At 40.8% G+C, this 12,459-nt stretch overlaps 1 protein-coding gene across 1 annotated transcript in view; it reads right to left on the reverse strand.

Annotated features, from left to right (window-relative positions):
• The window catches only part of VAT1L (vesicle amine transport 1 like), a 55,498-nt gene that overhangs the window by 20,657 nt on the left and 22,382 nt on the right, over positions 1 to 12,459 (reverse strand). The window contains exons 5-7 of the mRNA XM_041458725.1: positions 11,906 to 12,009; positions 11,016 to 11,071; positions 9,124 to 9,318 (exon numbers count right to left, since the gene is read on the reverse strand). Coding sequence (XP_041314659.1) covers positions 9,124 to 9,318; positions 11,016 to 11,071; positions 11,906 to 12,009 — 355 coding nt within the window. The remainder of the gene's footprint in view (positions 1 to 9,123; positions 9,319 to 11,015; positions 11,072 to 11,905; positions 12,010 to 12,459) is intronic.

Here is a 12,459-nt window from a genome sequence, read left to right on the forward strand (position 1 = left end):
CTTGAGAAGTGCTTACACGTTATGACACAGACAGCAAAAATGAAGTGTAAAACAACTGTGTTAGAGCCAAATATACCAAATAAAGACAGAAGGAATACACTCTATCTTCTGGGGCTGTGCACAAATGTTGGTGCCACTGATATCCACAGCAAAGCTTTCCCTAACCAGGTCTCTGTTCATTTCCTTGCAGGGGAGCAGCATCACCAGATCAGCTCCATACATAAGGAATGTGTGCCAATTTATTACTTAGAAGCCAGCTAATATATTTCAGAAGGCAGACTACTCCTGTAAAATACTGCTTCTTCATAGTAATTAATCAGCAGCTTGCTCAATATAACAGCTTTGTCCTTATTTTTCTTACAAGCGGCAAAGCAGCTCTCCCCATATAGCCTCCTGTTGCTAATTTAATTAACTGGAAGCATGTGACTAGTTTATCTTTAATAGCGCACACTTTTTCTTCAGAGGAATCCATCAATGCTTCCTATATTATTTTCCTGCCTATTTCCTCCTGCCCTTGCACTATCCATCAGGAACCAGATTGACTTTTTATTCCCTTTTGCTGCAGCTCCAGAAGCTGTTGAGGCACCCAAGGGTGCAGCAGTGACAGCCTGTCCTGCCCCAGAAACACGACCACCACTCACCAGAGCGCCTTCAGCCTCCAGTGTCTCACGCCTTCCACCAAGTGTTTTCTGCCTCTGAGTCTCCACAACTAATTAATTCTTAGCAGAGTGCTTACTAAGTAGATCAGGAAAGAGCTGCAGGCTGTATTTATGTAAATGGCGAGGTTCAGTCTCAGGCTGGTCAGCTTCTAACCTTTGCGACAGCAAACCCGAGCACAGGAGCGGGGCTCATCAGGACTGCCAAAACACATTTCCGTGTTTGCCACCTCATTCCAGTACCAGAAAATACCATTCCCCTGGAAGGAAAGAGCTCCCTGACCTCCGGTAGAACTCACCCCTCTGCGCATCAGAGCCCCCATTAGGGCACAAAAGGCTCCTGGAGATGCTGGGACACAGCCCAGGGCTATGGCCGGGAGAGGCCAGAACTGGCAATTCGAGACTTTCAGGCTGATCCCTGATCTTTCCACTACTGTGCTCCATGCACCATGCAGGTAATGACATCCACCATCTCTTTTGTTATTCGTCTACTAAATGGGTATTATAGCACAGATATGCTCCCTGTGCATAAAGGAACATTCTGAAGACTCTAGGTTGTTGTTTAAATACAGGTATTTAACTGGCAGGCTAGAGAAAACAAGCTAAATTTCAGAGGCTGTAAAAAAAGTGCTAGAAAGCATAGAGCAGAAATAAATTACTTGTCTAATTAAATTCCTTTCATGTAGCTTGAATTGCATACAGTGTTTATGAATAATATATAGCAATTGAAAAGAATTGACTTCTGCTTACATACTTAACAAGTCTGAGTTTCCTAAAACAGCTCATTTGCCCAATCAGATTTTGTGGTAATCACAGTTAATGTCGTGTATCTGAGGCCTTATTACAGAGCCACCATGCCAATATCAAAGTCTTGTCTTGTTTAAAAATCCCAGGCTTTTAATAAAATCATAATCATTGCCATCAACAGTGTGTCAATCTAAAAAGACTACTGGGTTATGCCATTGCTTCCTGATAGTGGTGGGAAGGGTAGAATGAATTATGAAGTAACACGAAGTCCTGTTAAACAGAATTAAATGCATAAGAAAAGCAAATGAAATTTTATAGGCACTTTGTAGGAACTTAATAATTCACCCAAGAGCAGCAAAGTTCCCATAGTCAGGTATACAAAATGTTTTAGAGGGAAAAAAATTAAAATACCTAATTAATCTCCAGTACTTCCAATATACGTTTCATTCATCTAAGCATACACCAACAAAATAATTTGGAGTTTTAATTAATATTTATTTCAGATAGACATCTTGGGAAAAAAATCTTTGCCAAGCCTAAATTAAAGATCACCTTACTCATGGTCCAGTTTACATTCCTTTAGAACTTGTGTTCATTATATTTAATGTTAGCAAGGTAAAATTCAGGTGGAATAGCTTTCCCCTTAGCCTGGAGAAGAGGAGGCTCCAGGGAGAGCTCAGAGCCTCTTCCAGCCCCTAAAGCGGCTCCAAGAGAGCTGAGGATTGACTTGGGAGAAGGGCTGGAAGGACAGGAGCCAGGGAATGGCTCCCAGTGCCAGAGGGCAGGGCTGGATGGGAGATTGGGAATGAGGAATTGTTCCCTGGCAGGGTGGGCAGCCCTGGCACAGGGTGCCCAGAGCAGCTGTGGCTGCCCCTGGATCCCTGGCAGTGCCCAAGGCCAGGCTGGACACTGGGGCTGGGAGCAGCCTGGGACACTGCAAGGTGTCCCTGCGTAGCAGGAGGTGAAGTGACATAAGCTTTAAGGTCTTTTCAACCCAAACCTTTCCATGAGTCTGAGATCCCCCACATTTGAAAGATATGGTCTTTCTTTCAAATAGATTTGAAAGATATTTGGCCTCTGTGTATAATTTGTTTGTGAACACAGAATCAAGCTGCCCTGAATTACTGAAGTTTTGTTCCTCAGTCTGCTCTCCCCACATCTTCATTTTCAAACCTGTTACATCAGAAAGACACAGCTCCTTGCATTTTTGTGTGCTTTGATATCTTGTATTAAGCTTGTGTTAGACCTGTATGTATACAAGGAAACAATGGTGATGAACAGATAAAGCATTTAAATTTACTTTGAACCTCAAGTATTTATTTCATCCAGTCAGAGGAACAGAATCCCCAGAGAGGAAGAACACAGAGAGTTCCAAGGCAGTATCAGAGGACAGGATATCGGCAGAGTTAACACCTGTCCATCAGGAAAGCTGCTCATGAACAACTGCAAAGAAGTTGTTCAGTCAAAGAAATACTCAAATCCAGCAGTCTGCTCTGTGGTGCTGGAGGAGCAATCACAGCACAGAAACACTGACAAGCTTGTGGGAGGTTTCACAGAATGAGCTGCACTTCCCTCTTTCCACACCATTTGACTGCAAAGTAAATTGTTTTATGCTTATGAAAAAATTAATCTTTTCTGTATTTCAGAGTGGGTAATTATTTTGGTTATATATTTACTTCCACTTTTATTCTGGTTACTCTGTTATTTTGTATACCCTGAAGAATAAACACTGTAGAAGTCCTTGACTTCAAAAAAGGCATAATTTGCTCTGCTGGAGAATGTTTTCATCAAGCAGGAAAGACAAAAAAACCTGCACACACTATTATGACATTGTAACTATTAAAAAAAATATCTGAGATGGTATTTAGTATTCCTAACAAGATACCAGCCCAATCTGGTATTATTAGATTGGCCTCTTTCTACATTAAAAGTAACTAATGGGTCAATTTTCTCTAGGTTTCACTCCAGTGATACATGACAGGCTTTTTGCCCTGAAGCCAAGATCACAGAAATGCATAAACAGCTTTTGATGAAATTGAAGTCCCTCCTTTAGGGGGTCCACTGTTATTATTCTGCTATCAAGGCTTTGAGATTTCCCATCACCCTGCCTCTCAAATAATGATATTGCTGGTATTTAACAGCCTGCTCTGAGATGGTAATTTATAGGAGAGGATGAGTTCACTGGAAAAACACAGGGTTACAGTACCTGAATCCTCTGAAGCCAGTGAGCAGTGATAAAAGCAGACATATTGTGATTGCTTTGCCCTCCCCAAGACATGCCATAAATTCTGTATGGAAAATGTTCCTTCATCCAGGTCTTGTCACTGGATTGGGACTCAATAAAGCTGTAATCTTCAAGTAGGGTTCCTACTCTTTTCCTTTGCCTGCTAACAACACTGATAGCTAATGCAGAGAACAAAGAGTGTGAGAACAGCAACCCATGGTGAAATGTGCCTTTTACAGGAAAGTTTTGCATCAGCAGGTACTCTATAATATCACTGGAATGTGATCAGTTGCACTGCATTCCTTTAGCTTCAGGTTCTTAAACACAGCTTGGGTTTCCTAGCAAACTACCAGAGAAAAGCTCTGGCTTCAAGAGCAGGAAATCTCACTTAGATAATAACTATATTTACAGCTAGACCTACTGATATAGTAATTCCTTTAAAAGGCACATTTGCTCATATGTTGCTGTTCTCACATATATCTGTTCTCTGCATTATCTATCAGTGTTATTTGCACACAAGGGAAAAATAATACAAACCTTACAGGAAGATCTCTCATAATTATTCAGCCAAAAAAAACTCAGTGACTCAGTGCACTGCTCATTACAAACTAAATTAAGGTGCAGGGCTCTTTCCAGTTAGAAATATTCTATGTACTGACCACAAGGCACAGTCACTAGAGCTCTCTGACAGTCATATCATGATCTGTAATATTTAGTGCCTGGATTCCACTGATTTTGATCACAGCTGAGTGCCATGGTGCATTCCTGGGTCTGGGCTGTGGCTTTTGCAGGACCATTCACGAAGTGAGGTGCTGCTAAAGGCATTATTGCATTATCTCTACAGCCAATGACACCGGGTGGCATGCACACCTTGTGCCAGCCAGGACATGACCACATTACCCTCCTACTTCTTAACAGTGAGTAACAACTCTATTGCACAGGTTTCGGTATCTCATCACTCTTACCGACCCTAAGGCAGCAGGAGCCTTTGATACCACCGCTGCTCCACAGCAGGCACTGCTTTAAATCCTCTGGGAGAGAGGAATGCAGTGAATCCCTTGGGATGTGACACAGACCTGCAGGCAGGATGTTTCTCCATAATCTCACTTGTCACCCACATGGATCAAAATGCCCAAGTCTGAAAACTTTCTGGCTGCTGAGAGTCCCTTTTGAAACAAACAGCTCCAGGTAAAGGGAAAGGTGCCCCAGATGTTTTGATGACTTTGACCATGACTGGCAGTTCCTGTGCAAGAATTTGTGAGGTTTGTTTTACACATGCTCAGTGCTAGCTTTGACTGCTGTAAATCACCAAAGAAGGCACATATAACTTCTGTGTCAATCTACCTTGAACATAAATTTTTTTTTTGCAACTATAAAGAGATGAAAACCACAGAATTTTAATAGAAAAGTGCAACGTGCATGCTTTTATTCAACACACTAGATTTTTTTGAGAACTGTCAGTTTTCATCCTGCTTACTAATTGACTACTGTGTAAAGCCAAATACTCACAGACCCTCAGGAGAATGCTAATGCATAAATGCACAGTACAAATTAATCAGAATGAAGATGAGTGGTAAATAGGCACTAACCAAGAAACAACTAAAAGGATCAAAAAATATTCGCTGAATACAAATTGTGTTTTAAACTCTGCTCTTTGTAATGAAATGCAATCCTACCAGACAATCAGCTTTTTACTACAGAGCAGCATTTTAAGCATGTGCCACTACAAATCATCTCATCTTTTAAACACTTGAATGCATAAACAAATAGTTGCAAAGCAGCAAGATATCTCACCAGCAGCTAATTTATTGTATGACTTCATTCATCTCATGATGAGCAATTCCCAAGTTTATTTCCATTTTAAAGTATCTGTGGATTTTGTTACTGTCTCTTTTAGTTAAATCCTGCTTACTTTTCCGCAATAAAGTGGTTCTAATTGCCTACTTGAGACAAGACTTGGCTTTACTGGGATTTATGGATGTAAGTTTGAGATTAAAATTACCCTTCCCAAACAAACAGCAGCAGCTAACACAGCAATACAAATAGTTTTGCTCCCCAGCAGCAGTCAAGAGTCTGGATCCAGAGCTCCTTTGTGTCAGCAGCAATCTGATGCACTGAAGAAAACTGAGTCACTTCTAAGTTCCTCTTTTCAGTCAGTTGGCAAATTTGTTTAAGCAGCCTGCGCTGAAGAGGCAGGACAATGCTCATCCCAAAACAAAGGCCAGTGCAGCCAGGAGTCCTTCCACAGACTTTGTGGCCTTTGAAAGCAGCCCTAAAGCAGAGAAAGGAGGACATTTGAAGGGTTTATATCCAAATTAGAATGATCTCATGGACACTCGGGCAAACCTTCATGGTTCAACAGGAACAGTATCAAATTAAGTCCATCTAATAATTTCTGAGCAGTTCTAGCTATAAAATAATTTGACAATCAACTGGGCATCATTAACACAGACTGTATAATAGGCAAATGGGAATCTAATAACTTTCTCTAAGTTCTATGTTATTGCCACTTGAAATTGCCATTACAATATTCTCTCATCAGTATATTCTTTATAATTCAAACTGTGTGCTCCTGCAGAAATTATTAAGAAATAAATGCTGTTCAAGGAACCATACCAGGCTTTTAGAAGAATGAAGTATTTTTTTTTACACTTCATGAAGACCAATGTAAACTGACACAAAGCCTGTCTCTGGCTGTTCTCACATGCACTGGAACATAAAGCCCTCAATTTTGGGGCCATCATGCAAGGAAACCAGCCTTGAGCAGCAAAGGGGAGCACCACTGTGCAGGTAACTCACTGTCCTCTGCTCTGAAATTGATACAGGACTGAAAAGAGCAGCATTTGTACTGTAATACAGCTTTGAAACAAAACCAGGTGTCTTCCATGTTGGCTTTAGAGAGTCTGCATTAATTTGTGAATTGATATTTTCACAAAGGGATACATGAAAACAAATGAAGATGCAGAGTGAACAAAGAGAACTGAAGGGATGTGCTGGGGATATGCCTTTCATACAGACACCAAACCTATTATTTATGTGATGATACATTCAGATATTTAAAATAAAACATTTGGAAAGGTGTCCCATTGTGAAGGCTCCTTTGAGAATCTTCCTTACAATATTCTCATTTTGAATGTCTCTGACTGGATTCAAGATAATCTCTAGGGTGGAATTTCTAGACAGAGGACACATGAATTCCCCCATGAGGCTCTGCAAAAGGCAATATTCCTGCACAGAAAACTAATCAGCCATTCATTTTCAAATGCCATGCAGGGAGTCCCCCTTTCTGCCACTCTCTGGTTAATGCACATTCTCAGTGCTCTTATGGGTCAGGAAGTTTCCTTAGGAAACCTGGTAAAAGCTGGTCGTATTTTGGTTTAGTCTCCAATAAAGCCTGCTGGGAGAGAGCAAATGAAAGTGGACATTTGGAGCTCATCAAGCTTATCCAGCAGGAAGTGAAAAACAATCAAATGTCCACCTCTGAAAGGAGATGTTCAAGCTCTGAAATTAAAAATTAAAACCTACCAAAACAGAACAGAAATGCACCAACCTTTCTTCAGTCTAGTTCCATTTAGTCCTCAGCTATGACACATTCTCTCTGTATCATATTAATTTGAGAGTCAGCCCTACATTATTTTTATGCCTACAAAAATATATCCCAAAAATGATAATGCCCTGGATGAGCAGTATTTCAGTAATACTTTGCAATCAAATAAAGAACTCTTGCACTACCATATCCCTTAAGGTACAGCCAGACAGCTCTTCTGCCAGTTCCCAGACAGCTCATGGAAAGCCAGCAGGTGTGACAAATGAGCTGGAGTTTTCTAGACTGTGCTTTACAACAGATGTATTTACACATATCACAATCTACTGGTGGGGATGGTGCATGCTACTGCCAAATGTTAGATGAAATGTTACCAAACAGAAGTCTCCCACCAAATTCCCATCATGCTGACTATTGAGATCAGCCTGCCATGTGTAATTTTTCATGTTATGGCATGTCCTCAATCAAGTATTGTTTAAGCTATTGTTACTATTTTAATTATCCTTCTCTTACTCACCAGTACATGAAAAGTATGTATTTTACATGAACAGAGAAATTGCAGAATTCCTGTCTAGAGACCTGTGCCACTTACATTTTTAAGCTCCTTCATGAGCTTACTTAATAATTAAATTTAAAAAGATACATCAGAACCACAAATCTGATCCCACTCCTGGTTCATACTGCTCTGCAGAGGGCTCTCCCTTTCAGGCAGCAGCAGAGGATTTGGGCTTGCCTGAGCCGCTGCTCTTTGTCACAACACCTGACATTCCTGGAGCAGGTGGATGCCAAGAAGAGCTGGGCCAGCCCCAGGTGTCCCTGGGGGCTCTTGGTGACAGTGTGGCCTCAGGCAGACCTTTCAGAGGAAAAGAAGGGGGTTCCTAGGGAAGTTGTCATCACCGAGGAGCTCGCAGGGGCCGGACCCTTCGCACCTCTGCCACACCAAGCGGCACCTCGGGATGCACTGGGGCACTTGCAGGGACAGCACAGGACACGCTGGGCTCAGGAAACAGCTCACAGGCCAGCCACAATCTCAGTAAAATGCAGCACTACTCGTGGATTGAGCCCGGTGGAGGTTACTACTCCCTCATGGCAACACCACCTACGGTGTTCCAACACAGACAGGATTTTGTTGCAGCACCCTCTGAGCAGTGAAACACAACACTACAGACACAGCCCCACTCAGCAGAGGATCACATCCCAAGGGATGTGCCAGGCTCAGTGCACTTCACAGACACATAAACCGTGAGTATTAATCTGGTGGTGTTCTATAATTGTGTTGCTTCTTCATATAGTAATGTTTGTTCACACCTCCAAAAATACTTCTCTTCCTTCAGCAGCATCTTAACTACAAATGTCTCAAACAGGCTTTGAACAAGGGCTTTGTAACTGCCCAGGCTGTCAGCAACTTGGTTTCTTTGCATGTCTTTGAGGAGAGCTGAGCAATTAGAGGCATTAAAAAAAGAACCATAAGAAAGCCACAGTCCACAACTGCAACTTACATTTAAAGTGAGTTCTGATTTCTTGGTCTTTGACACGTTTTCAATAACTGACAGAAAACCTGCAGACTTCCAAGGTTTGCTAGCACAACTGTAGCACTGGAACTAAAGCTTGTGTATTAAAATGCATTCTGAGGAAAAAAATCTAACTTGTTTTCAATTCCATTGTTTGCATTTCACTCTGCACTCGTTAGTCACGTGTTTCATGCACTTAGGAAAAAGAAAGTTTTCTAAGATTGAAAAAATATATTTATTATTAGCATTTTCCATAAATATCTGCTTAGTAGAGAAATATGTGGATAACTCTGGATCTTGGCTTTACAAATAGCAGGGGCTCTAGAGACAACAGGCACAAACTAAAAAGCAGAACACATTAATAACTAGAAAACATGTTTAAATATTATTTTACCTCTAAAAGTGCATATTTTTCAGAAATTTCAAAATGAGGACTCCTACCTCTTCCAAAGCCCATAATGAATCAACCACAGGCTTGATCTTCTTACTGTTGTATAGATTTAGGAGTTTGTCCATCACACCCTTGATCAGGCCACCTCGATTCTGTTTGAAAAGTAGATTCAGCAGGGAAAATCCAGCAATGACTTTGTTCTCCTCATACAGCTTGATAGGATTTACTTTCTCAACCTGCCACCACTGGAAACCAATAAACAACAGCACGGTTAGAAAAACATTTTTCAAGAATTGTACAGGCAAGTTCACAAGCAAGCTGTCTGTGCAGATGTGATCAATGACTCATCTGCCAGCTCTGAAGCAGCAGCCAAGAGAAGCAGCAAGGATTTGATTTAAGGATGAGGAAAGAAAGTGTGCAGCTGACTGAGAAGCAGGAATAAAACAAACCCGTGTTGGAGGAGGTCAGGCTGTGAGAAGGATGGTGAACACATCTGGGTTTGGAAGAGGGTCTGGCAGCAAGGAGTCTGGATTTCCTTGCCCCTTCTGCTCTCCTGCTCTCTCCAGACAGCCACTGAAGTGCCCAGATGTTCACTGGCAGCTCCTGGCCATGACTCTGCTCAAAGCCAAGGGAACCAGGCACTGCCTATCAGCTGCCAGTTCTCCACATTCATTATTATGTTTATGACACTTGAGCATACCTCAGAGTGTCTGATGAAAGGATTTTATTTCATTTAGCCCAAGAGCATCACTGAGAGTGAGAGATGCCACTTCCCTGCAAATTTCATTTGACTGGGTAAATTTTTAATTAGAATTTTCATACAATTTTTATGAGTTAATTTTGCAGCACAATTACATAAAGAAACTGTTATACTTGTATACAAAATTTGTATGTTCTTTTATTCCTTCAATCTATTCACATTTATTCCATCAGTAAATACCAATACTATCTGAAAAATACTTCAGCTGAAATTTATTTCATTGGGCCAAGCTACCCTACACATTATATGCATCTGGCTATTCTTACATTACCAGTAAAAAGGCTGCATAGCAATGATTATCTTGTTTTTGGTCACAAGTGTGTGACAATGACAAGGATCCTCCCACTACAACCATTAAGACAATGCAGGAGGCAAAGAGCAGCTCCTTGCTACGGTCTCTGACTTGTTTTCAGCTACACAGAGACTTTTGAAGCCAATTCCTCCTGGGAAGGGGGTGCTGCTGGAAGCTCTAAATGAGATTTTGGCAAAAAGATCATAGGACAGATGTTCAGAAAAGACTTTTCCCTATGTTTTTCCTGAATGAAGGAATTGCTTTCACTCCTGGTTAACTTATTTATTCCTGGCAGTTTATATGATTTTTTTGTCCTACTTTTGATCTCTAGGATTTCTGCAAAGATTTCTGTTGTTGTAGTAAGCTGAAGAAAAAAACCCAAAACATTTGAACTTTGAATTTCTTGACATCACCAATTAGGAAACAAAAGCCACGTCATCATCTCTTTGATGTCCTTGAACATGGAGAACTGAAAAATGTTTTTCTGTATACAACAAATCTCTGAAAAGCTGAAATTGACTGGACACAGGCCCCAGTTAGAGATACATCTCCTTTAATTCACTGCATGGTCCTGACAGTGTTTTCAGAGACAAGTAACCTTCAGGGTGCAGTTAATCACATCCATGGATGTGATGTTTTGCCACAATAAATAAATAATGCAGTTTAAACTTAGCTGTGTAAGAGATCTATGTCTCACAGACAATTTCAATGGCAATGTGAAATGCACACAGATCCAATTCTGATCTAGCTGTGCTGCCAGAAGAAAACATGGCACAAAACCACAACATCAGAAGTAACAACTTAGCACAGATAAATGGAAATTATGAAGATGAAAAAGCTACAGAAAAGACCAAAGTTAGAGGAAAGAGCATCATCACAGAGACACTTACTGATTTTGCAAAACTGAAGAAGCTTTTTGTCTCCCCAGTAACCATGTTAGATGAACCTGCAAAAGATGAGCACATTCACACACAACCTATTATTACAAGCTACAGCAGACCATTTAGTGCATGTAAAATCATCTCTGTGATTCACATTTAAGAAAACAACTTGCCCAGGTTTAAAAGAGATTAGTAAAAACCCTTTGAGAATAAAAAATAACAAAGAAGCCAAGGCAACCAAGCCCTCCAGGCTTACAGGAATTCTGAGATGACACTGGCAATCTATCAAATGGTCAGGGGCAGGTTAGGTTGTGTTGGGCACCTGCCCATAAATACAGGAATCCCTCTGGCTGTGCCCTCCAACAGGAGCTTCCCCACGCTGCAGGGCAGCCTGGCACACAGCAGGGGGATGGTCTGCTCCATGTGAGGAGCAGTCCACAAACAGGAGAGGAAATTTGTGAACACAAGCCTGGGTTGGAGTCCTCAAAGTCATGTTAAATAAACCCAACAGCATTCTTCCTGAAATTCTTCCTTCAAGCTTCTCTCTCACAAAAACTACACTGAAGTTTCCTTGGCCACACAATGATTCCCAGAATGAGAGATCCAAACTTTCTCCCATGCTGCTCCTGTATCACCCAATGATGTTTAACAATCTGTAATGTAGGTTCACTTTCAGTATTGGATTTACTTTTCTAAATAGTTTTAAAACATATTTTTATATTACCATTTATTTATCAATAATTTAATCCATGGTCAGCTTCACTAAAACTGTTGATTGGAAGTGATCACACTGAGCAAGCACAGCATGTCAATCACCAGCTCTGGAAGAAGGGGCATGGATGCTTTTAAGCTCTGCAAAGCTTTAGTTTTGAAATGTGCACCTGCTTTTTCCCACTTACCATATAAAATGTAAGTCCCAAGTGGTTTGAGAAGACTGAGGCCTTTCCCAGTATTTTCTCCACAAAGACAGTCCAAAACAATATCTACTCCATCTGCTGAGATTCTAAAACAAGGAAAAATCTCTTACTTTGCAGTAAGATACACAGGGCTGGTCAGGCTGGTTGTTAACAAAATGCTAACATTTTCCAGGTTCTTTAGAAAGGACTCTAAGGCTGAGACTTTGACTGTGAAAATTTTACCCTCATCAAAATAAATTTCAGACCCATTCAGTGGCACAGTGCAAGTTTTTCAGGCTAGCCAACCCATCCCTCTTAGGCATTAAAGAGGGGGAAACCATCTTGTTCCCCCTTTTTCAGGGCTTTCAGGAAAATTATATTAGCAAAAGATAGGCAAGAGATAAAAAGTTCTTTTCTGACTGAATGCAAATATCAGCGAATACTTGTTTAGTGAATAGAGGAAAAGGATATTTTTCTTATTCACATCTAATATTATTTTTCTGAATTTGTAAGAAAACAGATCTTATCCTAATTTCAGACAAAATTACTTGTAAAGT

This window comes from Pyrgilauda ruficollis, unplaced genomic scaffold (genome assembly GCF_017590135.1).
Source record: "Pyrgilauda ruficollis isolate IOZ18807 unplaced genomic scaffold, ASM1759013v1 scaffold13, whole genome shotgun sequence".
NCBI classification, from domain to species: domain Eukaryota; kingdom Metazoa; phylum Chordata; class Aves; order Passeriformes; family Passeridae; genus Pyrgilauda; species Pyrgilauda ruficollis.